Source organism: Ascaphus truei, chromosome 5 (assembly GCF_040206685.1).
Source record: "Ascaphus truei isolate aAscTru1 chromosome 5, aAscTru1.hap1, whole genome shotgun sequence".
In the NCBI taxonomy this organism is placed as follows: Eukaryota; Metazoa; Chordata; class Amphibia; order Anura; family Ascaphidae; genus Ascaphus; species Ascaphus truei.
Window position 1 is genome coordinate 42728191 of NC_134487.1, and position 14879 is coordinate 42743069.

Genomic DNA, 14879 nt, shown 5'->3' on the forward strand with positions numbered 1-14879 from the left:
CACTAAAGACGCGACCGGCCAAGAGACGCTGCCGGATGACGTCACATGCCGGCGTGGATCAACCCGGAAGAAGCGTGGCGATCATCCCTTGAGAAACAACTGCTGAGGACTCCGTGACGGCGCGGGAAGGTTCCCCAACGCTGAGCTGTCTACTTCGAAACCGGATACCAGCATTCTGAGGGTGGACGTCCAGGAACCGGTGTTTGTATCCTGCTGTGCCTGCCGAGTGGTAACATGTCCCTAACATGTCATGCTATTAACCCTTTTTGTTGATGTACGTGCAATACTCACCCTTACACTATAAATAATTATTTTAATATACTACACAATGGTTTTTTTGCGCTGTTCAGTAACCCAACCTAAAATCATGTTGCACTGCTTACATTGTTATTCTTGCCTGAATCTTTTAAAAAGACACTGATTGCCTACTTTAACCCTAATTACACACACCATTGACATTAGTCCAATATTGATCTGTGTTGAGCGACAATTTTAAACATGAACATCATCTTCACTGTATAACTTGTATAATATGAACAGCTGCCCCAATTTCTTTAATACTTGTATTTTCCGACTATCATATTTTTGCATCTGTACTGCTATTAATCAGAAGCCATTAGCTGCAGAGCATCAGAGTGCCTGAAATATATATATTTTTTAAAATACCCTCTATCCTGAAACACACAGTAATAACCCACAAGAGCGCCTTAGCCATACTAGTAGTTTCTCTGTTGGAGTTTGTTGTGTATTAGAGGGGACAATGTATTGCAGCACTTCGGTTAGTTTTGATTCATTTCATGAAGCTAGGATGCATAGCAGTGAGGCATCTTTGCTTTTTTTTTTTTAAATAAATAAACCTTGCTATATGTATGCTATTCTCTGTGTCATTGTGCCCATGGCCACAGACAGATTTCCTGGGGCCCAGGACTAGAGTTACGTTCGGGGAGCCCCCTTCCCCCTCATTTCACACCTCACGAGTCCCCTCTATTTCCCACCCTCTTTCCATGTATTTCTCTCCCCCCGTCTCACTCTTACTCCTTTTTTACCTCCCTCCCTCCTTCTCCCCCTCTCTCTTCTCACACAATCCCCCCCACAAAATACATATAACCCCACTCCCCCACTCAAAGCCCCCCACTCAACCCAATACATTTTAAAAAGACCCCCACTCCCCCAATACATATTTTAAAGAAACAGACTTAGGGCTTCGGGGGGGGGGGGGGTGTGTGGAGGGGTGTGTGTCAGAGGATGCTGGTAGGGCTCAGGGGGTAGGGGGAGGGCAGAGGATCAATGATGCCAGGTTGCTTTGGAAGAGGGAGGACACGTGGGTGGGCCTGCAGCACCACTACCGGGCAGAAGCAGAGGAGCCTGCTGACAACCCACGGTGGACAGCCAGGACAGAGTGCCGGTTAGGTAAGGAGGGGGGTCTGCGCACGTCGCAAGCCAGGCCATTTCTGCACATGCGGATGGGAAGATTTAAAAGCGTTTTTTTCCCCTGACACGGCCACCGACAGTGCCACGGGACTGGCAGGGCCGGCGCCATGAGTCACCAGGCCTGAGACATCATTACTGGCTATCCCCCCCCCTGTCTGCGGTGATTTATTACATATGGGATAAATTGAAACATGAAGTATTTTCTCTTTGTAAATTATATTACTCAATTGAAAGATAAAATACATAACTGAGGTCTTTTTTCTTTAAGGTCTTCATGTAAATCATATGTTTTTATCATCCCAAAATCTATTCGAAACACACCAAATCTCCAAGTACAGACCCTCTGCACACACACACTGGCTCCAAAATCATTCCTCACAGCGTGCCCCATCTTGCTACCTTAACTCCTTCTGTGCCCTATAGGCGTAATCGTGACCCCACTGGGGGCCCTTCTGAAGTACACCGGTTTCTAGGGGTGGGGGCTGGCGTTCATTTACATCTTCACATGATCACTTGCCGGAGATTAAATGGCCACCGAGCTGGTAGGACCCTCAAACACTGAAGAGTTTAAGCATGCAAAGTGTTTGCAGTACTGACCTACTTTTCAAAATGTTAACATTTGAATCTTTAGAGTGTCAGGGTTAGTTTCCACCTACATAGCCATGGGCATTTTCACATTTTTTGCAATACAATTCTCACTTGTTGAACTTGTTATGTGGTGTTGAACGTATGTGGTATTGGTCCCATGTGTATTTTTAGTCATGTGACCTCCGCAACCTCATTAGTGTGTAAAAAAGTGACTTTCTATTCATTCTTTATTTATTTATTTTATTTATAAAATGTTTTACCAGGAAGTAATACATTGAGAGTTACCTCTCGTTTTCAAGTATGTCCTGGAGATAGTTAATATGACAAATAATACATGGTTACAAATACAGTTACATAAATGAACAGGGTATACATATATATAGTATATGCGAGTGACAATGCTAGGTAAAAACCATCTCTAAATCCTCTCATTGAAGCCTTTGCTGTGTGTATTATATAGTATATGCGAGTGGCAATGCTAGGTAAAAACCATATTTGAATGCTGTTTTCTGTCTACCCCTAATCAAATTAAGTGTTGCCACCTAGGCAGGGAACACCCTGTGTAGAAAACCATCTGTTTGAATGTTCCTCAGATGTGCTAATTAAGCAGACAGAACCACTCTGTCAGGTGAATTTTTAGGCCTATATAACCCCAGTCAGAACAGTCTCATGCTGCCTGCAGCCCATAATCAAAGTGGCCCATTATAAGTGGCAAGACTACTGAAAAACTGAAGTTTAAAAGGAAGTTCAAAAGAAGTGAGGAAGTGGACACCCCCAACTGGCCCTGATTCCTGCATTTGAACTACGCTGGAAAGGAGGATATCATCAATACCAGACTGCATCATTACTGCTGTGATGCTGCCTTTACCATTTATATTTGCTGTGACTTCACTTCTCAAATTATGCACTTCTTTTTACCAGCCTCATTATGTCTCTAACTCTATTCATATATCTCCATCTCTCCTTCCTTCCCCACTTCTCTGTTCGCATGAACTCCTTTCTTACCTGCGCCCTCTGACACCACACAGCTATATCCCCTGCACTAAAACACACCCTTACAAATCATCCTCACACATCCTCTTTCTATCCATGCTTCTCCTCCTTGCTTCTGGGGATATCTCTCCCAATCCTGGTCCCTGCCTTATTCCTATATGCGCTCGTCCTCGTCTGCCAATTGCAATCTCTACTCCTTCTGGTGTCAACCCCTCCAACCTCATACCCATCCCCTGCCACCCTCCCTCCTCTCTCCCTTTCTCCTGTGCCCTTTGGAATGCTCGCTCCCTTTCTAACAAGTGCCTCTCTGTACATTACTTTTTTCTCTCTCACTCTCTGCTCCTATTTGCTATAACTGAGACCTGGCTCACTCAGTCTGACACTGCTCTGGAAGCTGCCCTCTCCTATGGTGGCCTTTCCTTCTCCCACACTCTGCGCACTGATGGCAGGGGTGGAGACGTGGGGCTCCTGCTCTCCTTCCTCTGCCGTTACCGAACCCTTCCTATTCCTCCATCTCTTGCTTTTCCCTCCTTTGAGGCTCACACTGTCCATATCTTCTCTCCTCTCCCTGTCCATGTGGCAGCCATCTATCGCCCACCTACCTCTATTCATCCCCCTTCTGCCTTTCTCTCTCACTTTGAATCCTGGCTCTCTTTCTTTCTCTCCTCAGACTCCCCTGTTCTTCTCCTTGGGGACTGATTGATGACACCTCTCTCCCTTGGGCTTCCCGCTTTCTCTCTCTAACCTCTTCTTTTGGCCTTCAACAGTGGACTGCAGCCAGCACCCACAAGGATGGCCACTACTTAGACCTGGTTTTCACTAAAAACTTCTCTCTCTCCAATTTCTCCATTTCCCCTTTTCCTCTCTCTGACCATCATCTCATCTCATTCTCTCTATCTCGCTTCTCCCCTTCTCCACCTCCATCTACCCCCTGGTTCTGAAGAAACCTGCGCTCTATTCACCTACCTGACTTTGAGTCCACTTTACGCTCCTCCCTCTCATCTCTCAGCTCTGATACAGACCCTGACAACCGGGTCAGGAACTACAACTCTGCCTTGTCCTCCTCTTGATCTACATGCGCCGCTTTCTCTCTGCCACACTCGCCCTTCTAACCCTAGACCCTGGCTAAATTCCCACACACGCATGCTGTGTTCCTCCACTCGTTCCTCTGAACGCCTCTGGAGGAAGTCTCACACTCTCGCAGACTTCCGTCACTACAAATTTATGCTATCCTGTTTCAACTCTGCCCTCTCGCAAGCTAAACAAGCCTACTTTTCTGCACTAATCAACATGCACAAGTCTAACCCATGCCGACTGTTCTCTGTCTTTGATACTCTACTCAAACCACCCTCAGCTGCCTCTCCTTCCTTCATCTCCGCTCAGGACTTTGCTGACTATTTTAAGGAAAAGGTGGAATCCATACGTCAGAACATCCCATCTGTTTCTTCCTCCCATCCTACACCTCTTCCTAACTCTCCTCCCGCCTTCCTTGACTCTTTTTCCACTGTCTCAGAGGAGGATGTGTCGCTGTTGATCGCCTCTTCTCCCTCTACTACTTGCCCTCTTAATCCCATTCCCTCCCATCTTCTAAAACCTCTTGCTCCTACTATAATCCCTACGCTCACACACATTTTTAACTCCTCCCTCTGCTCTGGAACCCTTCCATCCTCCTTCAAACATGTAACAGTCATACCATTACTCAAAAACAGCAAGCTTGACCCTACCTGTCTTTCTAACTATCGACCTGTCTCCCTCCTGCCTTTTGCCTCTAAACTCCTTGAACGTCTTGTATTCTCTCGCTTGCTCCATTTTCTCAACACCTATTCTCTTCTAGACCGTCTACAATCTGGCTTCCGCACTGCTCACTCCACGGAAACAGCCCTCACTAAAATAACTGATGACCTCCATGCTGCCAAAGACAGAGGTCATTACACTCTGCTCATATTACTCGACCTCTCTGCAGCATTTGACACCGTGGACCACCCTCTTCTCCTTCATATTCTCCATACTCTTGGTATTCGGAACACAGCTCTATCCTGGATCTCATCCTACCTCTCCCATCATACGTTCAGTGTCTCTTTTGCTAACACCTCCTCCTCTATTGATCTCTCTGTGGGGATACCCCAGGGCTCTGTCCTGGGACCTCTTCTCTTTTCTCTGTACACACTCTCTCTAGGTGACCTAATAACATCTTTTGGGTTTAAATATCACCTCTATGCTGACGACACACAAATATACTTTTCAACACCCGACCTTACACCTGCTGTACAAACCAAAGTTTCTGAATGTCTCTCTGCTATATCATCCTGGTTGGCCCTCCGCCGCCTTAAACTCAACATGGCTAAAACAGAGCTCCTCATACTTCCTCCCAAACCTGGCCCTACTACCTCCTTCCACATTACTGTTGGAACTACGATCATTCACCCAGTAGCCCAAGCACGCTGCCTACGGGTTACACTCGACTCCTCTCTCACATTCGCCCCTCACATTCAAAACATTTCTAAAATTTGTCGCTTTCCCCCCAAAATATAACAAAGACACGCCCTTTCCTCTGTTGCTCGACTGCTAAAACTCTGACTCAGGCCCTCATCCTCTCCCGTCTTGATTACTGTAACCTCCTGCTGTCCGGCCTTCCTGCCTCTCACCTGTCTCCCCTACAATCTATCCTAAATGCTGCTGCCAGAATCACTCTACTCTTTCCTAGATCTGTCTCAGCATCTCCCCTCATGAAATCCCTCTCCTGGCTTCCGATCAAATCCCGCATCTCACACTCCATTCTTCTCCTCACTTTTAAAGCTCTACACTCTTCTGCCCCTCCTTACATCTCAGCCCTAATTTCTCGCTATGCACCATCCCGACTCTTGCGTTCTGCTCAAGGATGTCTTCTTTCTACCCCCTTTGTATCTAAAGCCCTCTCCCGCCTAAAACCTTTTTCACTGACTGCCCCACACCTCTGGAATGCCCTTCCCCTCAGTACCCGACTAACACCCTCTCTAGCCACCTTTAAGACCCACCTTAAGACACACTTGCTTAAAGAAGCATATGAATAGCACTGTGGATATTCTTAACACATGATACATAAAGCCTGGCCCCCTGCAGACGCACTTACCAGAACTCCCTCCTGTCTCTGTACGTTCTCCCTACCTAACAATTAGACTGTAAGCTCCTCGGGGCAGTGACTCCTCTTCCTTAATGTTACTTTTATGTCTGAAGCACTTATTCCCATGATCTGTTATTTATATTATCTGTTATTTATTTGATTACCACATGTATTACTACTGTGAAGCGCTATGTACATTAATGGCGCTATATAAATAAAGACATACAATACAATACAATACATTATATACAATACATTGCATGAACAGTTAGAGAAGATGTATATTATAGGCTTATGTAACAGTTACAGACCAGATTAAAATGTGAGACAGCCTTAGTTTTGAAAGAACTTTAAACTGGTGTTGGATGTGAGAGTCTCCGGTAGGTTGTTCCAGTTTTGGGGTGCACGGTAAGAGAAGGAGGAGCGGCCGGATACTTTGTTGAGCCTTGGGATCATGAACAGTCTTTTTGCAATGCAGCGTGCAATATTACTATCAATATGTTTGGCAAAGCAATAATACACAACAAATAAATAGTTGTTTTATCTACTTTTAGAAGAAATAGAAAAGGCCGGTGGATCCCAAAGTAGCATGAGACTAATTTTGATGCACCCCAATTTTCTTGCTTAGGTACCGTAACAAAACAATAGCAAAACCAACAGTTGAAAGTAGACAATTGTAGAAATCCTAGGGAGGATCACTTAAACCCTCATATAAAAGGTTGACTGCATAAATTGTTTCTTATATAACAGCATACAAATATTGTTTCATGATTCTATGCCAGTATGGAAGTCATTTACCACCACCTCCACATAAATGTAAATATGATATTTTGAAATGTGTATATGTTTCTAAAATATAACACCAACAAGTGCACACATTACTCTGTCGAGGAGGAGGGACTTCCCTTAATCTTTAAGGTTACCCCGAAAATGCCAGGTCATGTTTTAAAGATATCCCCACCCTAGCATGTGTGGTTCAGTCAAAACTATTTGAACCACTAATTAAGCCACCTGGGCTCATGCAAGGATAGCCTTAAAACCTGGACTGTTAGGGGTCCTTGAGGATCTGAGTTGGGAACCACTGGTCCATGTGAGTGCTGGATCTTGAAAAAGGTGGAGGTTAACGTTGACAACTGCCATAAAACCCATTTAATCAACCAAGCAAGTGCTGGTTATTTTTGTATTGACTACTTACAGGATTAACAGTACCAGCCTCAACCACATGTGACCAGTATAACAAATTGACATAACTGCTCTTTGGGTCTCCTTAAGAGATATATATATATATATATACTTAAACTTTGCATACTTATTTTTTATACTGTATATAGAAGTGTCAGTATACACCTGAGGAGCGCAGTCTTTTTCTTTTTGTACACACATATATATAGATATATATATATATCTATATATATGTGTGTACAAAAAGAAAAAGACTGCGCTCCTCAGGTGTATACTGACACTTCTATATACAGTATAAAAAATAAGTATGCTAAGTTTAAGTAAACAATAAGGAAATGGCATGAGACTAATGATGAATATTAATGTAATGGCTGATTGACTCACACTAATAAAATCACACACAATGTGATAATTAATAAATGCTATATGTGCTGATGGTTAAAAGCTGCTGATAAGATGCTATACCAATACATCAATAAAATTACTGTAAATAAGCACTGAGTGTCATGAAGGTTCTATTACTACACAAATGGATACCCTCCTGAAATAATACTGTGAAACTATAAAAAATATATGAAAAAATTAAAAAATTAAAAATATATATATATATATATAAGAATAAAAATAGAAAAATGGAAAAATAAAAATGATAAAAAATCAACCAAACCAAGGGTCCATATATTAGGATCTGGCTGCTCTCCGCAAGGACCAACGAACTCCCAGAAATCTGCGAACAACAAGAAAAGAAAGCGCCCAATCCTAGTGCAGCATGAAAAAATACAATTTAATAAAAATAGATAGAACCAACAAATGCAAACTCACAAACAAATAAAAGGTAAAAGCATGTAATGAGTATACTCATTCGCCAATCGCCCACGATATGACTCTGCTTGCACGCCAATCTCTCCTTCCGTGTAGTCCCAGCTCTTCTGAACCGACATCCGGCAGGGGATACAGGAATTGGACAGCCACAGTGTGACCCGGAAGTCCTCCACACTTTCAGTATAATCCGGATGTGAAGTCTGTTGCTCGTGACCCCGCAAGGCAAGGGATAGTCAGAAACACCTCTCCAGTGTCCCACAAATGTCCGTGGTATATAGGCAGTGACAAATGGGTATATGAGTGTAGCAGCAGCTAAAAAACTCTCTTCCGGATGTCGGTTCAGAAGAGCTGGGACTACACGGAAGGAGAGATTGGCGTGCAAGCAGAGTCATATCGTATACTCATACATGCTTTTACCTTTTATTTGTTTGTGAGTTTGCATTTGTTGGTTCTATCTATTTTTATTAAATTGTATTTTTTGATGCTGCACTAGGATCGGGCGCTTTCTTTTCTTGTTGTTCGCATATATATATATATATGTGTGTTTGTGTGTGTATATTGTGGCAAGACGGCCTCGCGGCGGGGTCAGTAAGACGCTAGACACGATGGGAAACTTTAAACTGTAGTGGTTTAGTAGCCACAACCAAAATAAGTACGAGTGCACTGTCACTTTAAGAAACTACTTTTAGAAAATAAAGCCTATTCCCGTTAGGGAAACTAACTCACTTCTTGAGCCCTTACTAACAGGGCAGCCAGCTAATCTGGTTATGCCCAAAACATGTGCTCTACAAAGTATAACAAATAAGTATCATAATAAAGTCTTATCTGTAATGCAGCTCCAATAGCAAACAGGAACACCGGTTCCGGGGAGCAGGCTGTGTCCAGCTCGCAGCAATCTTTATCCTAGGTTGGGGTCCCAGCAGCAAAACTCCTCGCAGGACTGGTGGACCATAGCAACAGCTAGGGCTTCCTAGCCGGGAGAAGCCTCTCCAGCCTCTTGGGGAAAAACAAGCTCACCTTGTGTGAGCAACTTCCCGCTTTTTAAAGCACTTGTTTCACTGATGAGTTCAGCCCCTGTTTAATCAGTCTTCAGCTGTGCTTTCTCTCTCTGAGGAGATTAACGCTCTGTGTACTGGCTGCAGCGTCTCTCCATTCGCTGTTCCAGCCTACTGAGTCAGTGACTCTCACAATATATATATATATAATCTGTAAGGATCCCTAGATGTCTAATATACCGACACAGCACAAGAGAAAATCACATAAAAGTGGTTTATTGGGTCCAAAATCCACACATATGTTTCGGTCCCCAGGGGACTTCTTCAGGGTCCCCGAAACTTTGGGCATACAGGTGCGCCGACGAGTATTCTAAAACTTGCCTTGGAAAATCTGTGGCTATTACCAACAAGACCCAGGTACATGCGGGGTGCATGCAGCAACATTTCAGTGACATTTCTGCAGACAGACTAATGGCCCATCGAATTAACGAAGCGAGGGTCTTTGGCAGTCCCATTCAAACTGAATTCAAAGGTCTTGTTGGTGATAGCCCAAGATTTTCCAAGGCAAGTTTTAGAATACTTGTCGGCGCACCTGTATGTGTGCATTTTGGACATATATATGTATATGTGTGTGTGTATATATATCTTAACGAACTATATATTTGATAACTTTATCTTTTATGTTTCTTTTTTGAAGGTGGACCAATTATTTACAGAATGCTGATTTATCCTCCGACGCGGCGTGCTCTTCTTGTTGGTTGTGGACTGCAAATGTTTCAACAACTGGCTGGTATTAACACTGTCATGTATGTATTGAATTTACATTTATTGAGTGTTACCTTTTATTATTGTAAATCTATATAGAGTAGGTTTTAATGTTTTTTCCTATAGATTTTAAGAGCACTATAGTGGTAATCAGACACATTTTATTCCGAACAAGCATTACAGACTGAGCAAATTCAATATGGAGTTAACAGTACTTGTTTATAGCATTGTAAGGGCATAAAGGCATACAGTTATCATGTGATATTGTTTTTCATGCCCTTTTAGATATATATTCCAGATATATGTAGTACTATTAACCCTTCACTGTATTGCAGTGCAATGTTAATCCCTCTAGCAGTGAAAGGGTTAATTGTGCACTGTCTCTAAAGTTGAAATTGCAATGGGGCACAGTGACAGAATGAAACTGCTTCTATGTACTGTAAGCAGAAAATTAGAGAAAGCGATTTTCCTTGAGTACAGTACATTTAAAAGGTGTTGACACCTGCTTTCCTGGGAAGTCAGCTGCAGACAATTAATGCCAGGACTGCAAGATTAGAAATCTTCCTAAAATGTCTCAATTGACCTCTGAGAAAGATGAGGTTACATGGTAGACAGCAATAACCCTCAATTACAACGTAGACCAGCAAGAGAGCCCTAAAATCCGGTGGCTGGATGCTAGCATAGCTGGCCAGCACTCTGTTATCTAGGAGAATCTGTTCAGAATGAACAGAGAGTGTCCTCCCAAGCTCCAATGGGAGGCAATTCGGGATATGTTACCATGGCATCTAGCTTTCTGTTAGCTACTCACTGATGGCTGTCTGCTGCCAGAGTGGCCTCTTTGTGATGCAGCACTCCTGGACAGTATGATGTAAATTACTGTTAGTGTTTGCAGAGGGGGGATCGGTATACATTTTCCTGCAAAATAAACAAGAAAGGCGATTTTAAAATCAGGGATTCCAGTTCCTGGTTGATTTTTTTGTAAAATCTGTGTTTTTGTTTTTCCAGGGTTTTTAGTTTATTAAAAACATTTGTGTTCATCAGGGTTAACAATGAAAAATTGGGCACACATTGAATCTGGTGTTTATTGGTACACTTCTTTTCATTTTTCATACAACCTATGTGTTATCTATGTTTCCTACCTGTGGCTGGGCTGCCAAGAGGTGAAACTCCTAGGAAATAATGCTTAATTTCCAGGTATTATCGGTTTTAACTAGAATTGCAAGATGATGACTCAGTGGTGGTTTTCAGTTAAAGCAGCAGTCCAAGCTGCTGGTTTTTTTTTCTCCCTCTTTAATATGTGCATCAATGCAATCCATACAATGAATGATAAGTAATTAGCTAAGTTGCCGGTCGATCCGTTCTACTTTAATCTATCAGGGAAGATTCGGCTCCTGGGTTCACTAAATGGCCATCAGTGCAGCAGCAGAGGACCAAAGATGAAAAGTTTTGTGGGGAAGATCATGTGACCAGGCAATCACTAGATACAATTGGTGCGCTGCTAGAGAGAGGGCAGGGCTCAAAAAGGGGTGTGCCGGAGCCTGTTTCAGAAGAGGACAGGGGATGTGACTTTGTGAATGGTTGCTATAGAAACAAAAAATGCTTGTTACATTATAATACATAAAAAATTTAATTCATAGTTAATAAAAAAAATGCATTTCTTCACTATTTTCTCATTGTACAGAACTGATTTTTTAATAAAAACACACAGGTAGGATATTGCTTTGTCTGCAGTTTTAAAACCTAAAATCTAAATCCCTATTTATAATATGAAAAAAACAAACAAAGGCATACATGCTGCATGTAATCAATGAAAATTGTATATTAGTTATAAACCACCAACGTTTTATTTTTCAAGGGAAGACCAAAACATTGATGGTTCCTCATGCATCTTTATTATATTTACCAGTTTACCAGTATGTGAACCTGTATCTATATACTTGACCAGACACATGCAGTACAGAGGGCTTTTGTAATGGCTTTGTTTGCAGCATGGTATTTTTGCTTGCTGCGATTTTATGATATAATCTGTAATATTTATTTATTTATAAAATGTTTTACAAGGAAGTAATAAATTGAGAGTTACATCTCGTTTTCAAGTATGTCCTAGGCACAGTGTCGTGATAATGAATGGTTGCATTAAATGAACAGTGGTAATACATTCAATTTACAGTTAGAGATTTCATGGACAGTTAGAGATAATGTATGATTATGGGTATATATAACGAATAGAGACGAGGTTAAAATTATGTTAGAAGAGGTATGATAGGCCTGCAATGTGTTGCATTAGAAGACTTTACCCAACACAGTAACCTGGCCTCAAATAGCGGAATGCTGTCTGCCTTTGGGGCGACGCAGATGCAGACTGAAGGGGTTCCGAATGAATTCAGCTGGTCTTTGAAATTCCATTGTTGAGCCATAAACACATCAGGGGGTAAGGTTGACAAAACATAGTGTAGCAGCAAGAAATCCAAGATGTTAATCCTTAGCATGTTGGTTCTCTCCTGAGGGAAGCAGTTCTCTTGGAACCCTTTAAGACACCCGCCTTTGGGGCAGCGCAGATGTTAACTGAAGGAATGCTGAATTAATTTAGCTGGACATATGAACAGAGCAACTTGGTGATTAAGACTTGAGAGCTGATTCTATATGTGCTCAAGTGGCTGAACAAGCCTTTTCTGCTGAAATTTCCCGTTTACTTCCATCAGCTGCTTAGGCACATACAGTATAGAATAAGCCCCTTATTGTGTTTCTCAATATACTGCTTTTATATTGTTTATATTGTTCTACCACACTTATTTGAGTAGAGCCTCTCGCACATCAGTCTTTCCAAATCTCCATGTATATACTCTATTTGTATTTTTGGGAGTTAATTGATCTAGTTAACAGTTGACACCTGGGTTTTGAGTTTATATTGATTATTTTGTACTATATTTACTTTTTTTTTAAAAAGAGGCACTGATCTACATAGATACTAATGAGTAGATTTGGATTCTGAGAAAGTTAGGGAACACAGTTTCAAACACAGTGGCAATGGTACAGTACATTCCTATTTCTCAGAACCATTTTATACTCTGCAAGCATTTCTTAAGTAACTTAACTACTGTAAGTATTCTAACTTTGTTTTTAATACACCCCAAGAAATCCCTGGAACTATATGCAAATATATTCTCGGACAGTACAAGGAGCTTTCAAAATAACTTTTCATCCCAAGGGCAGTATAAAGGACTCAGGGCCATCCCTTAAGGTTAGATGAATGGAGATTTCACCAGCAACTAAGTAAATGGTTCTTTACAGTAAGGGCAGTTAAACTGTGGAATTCATTACCCATGGAGACTGTGATGGCAGATACAATAGATTTTTTCAATAAAAGGTTGACATCTTTTTGTAAGGGAAAGGTATACAGGGATATACCAAATAAGTAAACATGGGAAGAATGTTGATCCAGGGATTAATCCGATTTGCCAATTCTTGGAGTCAGGAAGGAATTTAATTTTCCCCTCATGAGATATCATTGGATGATGTGTCACTGGGGTTTTTTGTTTGCCTTCCTCTGGATCAATAAGTAAGTATAGATACAGGCATACCCCGCATTAACGTACGCAATGGGACCGGAGCATGTATGTAAAGCGAAAATGTACTTAAAGTGAAGCACTACCATTCCCACTTATCGATGCAGGTACTGTACTGCAATCGTTATATACGTGCATAACTGATGTAAATAACGCATTTGTAACAGGCTCTATAGTCTCCCTGCTTGCGCACAGCTTTGGTACAGGTAGGGAGCCGGTATTGCTGTTCAGGACGTGCTGACAGGCGCATGCGTGAGCTGGCGTTTGCCTATTGGGCGATATGTACTTACTCGCGAGTGTACTTAAAGTGAGTGTACTTAAAGCAGGGTATGCCTGTATAGGATAAAGTATCTGTTGTCTAAATTTAGCATAGGTTGAACTTGATAGACGCATGTCTTTTTTCAACCTCATCTGCTATGTAACTACTGTACAGTATTTGGCTTACAATAAATTGTTCCTGTTTGTGATGAAAGTCCACACAGGCTAGAACGCTTTGGGTCAAGGGAAATTCTGTCTTGGCTCAGTATAAAATTGTGAAATACCAGACCCACAGATATTCAAAAGTGTAGAGTGGTCCTTTTTTTCTGTGATGATGTAGGTGTATTTTATCTGGCTTTTTATAATGAACAGTAATTTGTACCGTATAATGAACCATTCAAATGTCAAAATGACAATGCAATGAAATATTATTGCCTAATGAAGAGGAATACCAGATATTGAAACTCAATTACACATAAATAAGTACAATTATAGATTCAAAACAGTGCAACAATATTGGCTAAACATCTGTGCAATGCGATGCACAAGTGGAAGATGTTTGATTAGAATGTATGAATTTATGTAACTAATGTAAGTAGTCTACGATCCATAGTTAGGGCATATGTCAGGAAAATATAGAAATCAATCTACAGGTATGTAGATATGGTAAATATACAGACTTACATACTATAAAGATCAAATTGATCGCCTGATTAGAGTACAGAACTCTCAAACACAACCTGTGCTGTTACTTTTTTCCATGGCGTAACTGTTGATGATAAGTCACGTGACAGACGCAACCCAAACGTGTCACTTGTTCGCATCAGGTTACATCGGACATCAAAAAGGTTGTGACAGTATAATTTGAAAGCAAATGCAATACAGTAAAATATGAATATGAAGTGCACCAAAGATAACTAAATACAGTATATAAAGAATAACCCAGATCATGAGTGTTCACACAGATCATTAAAATAGCTCATAGTGAAAAAAATCATAATAAAATGGGCAGTAAGAATCTGTAGTATTATTTAATACCCAAACAATAATTACAGATCCTTAAAGAGGCAATCCAATCAATTAAAAAAACAAAATTGTTTTAATATATGCAGAGTTTGATTACCTTTTTTGAAAACTAGTTACCTACAGTAAGCTGCCGATCGTTTGGTTCTGCTGTGA

The 14879-nt window shown here is 41.4% G+C and overlaps 1 protein-coding gene across 1 annotated transcript in view; it reads left to right on the forward strand.

The window, feature by feature from the left end:
- Positions 1–14879, forward strand: part of SLC2A13 (solute carrier family 2 member 13) — a 467906-nt gene that overhangs the window by 216311 nt on the left and 236716 nt on the right. Inside the window, exon 4 of the mRNA XM_075599766.1 lies at positions 9809–9917. Within this exon, the coding sequence (XP_075455881.1) occupies positions 9809–9917 (109 nt within the window). The remainder of the gene's footprint in view (positions 1–9808; positions 9918–14879) is intronic.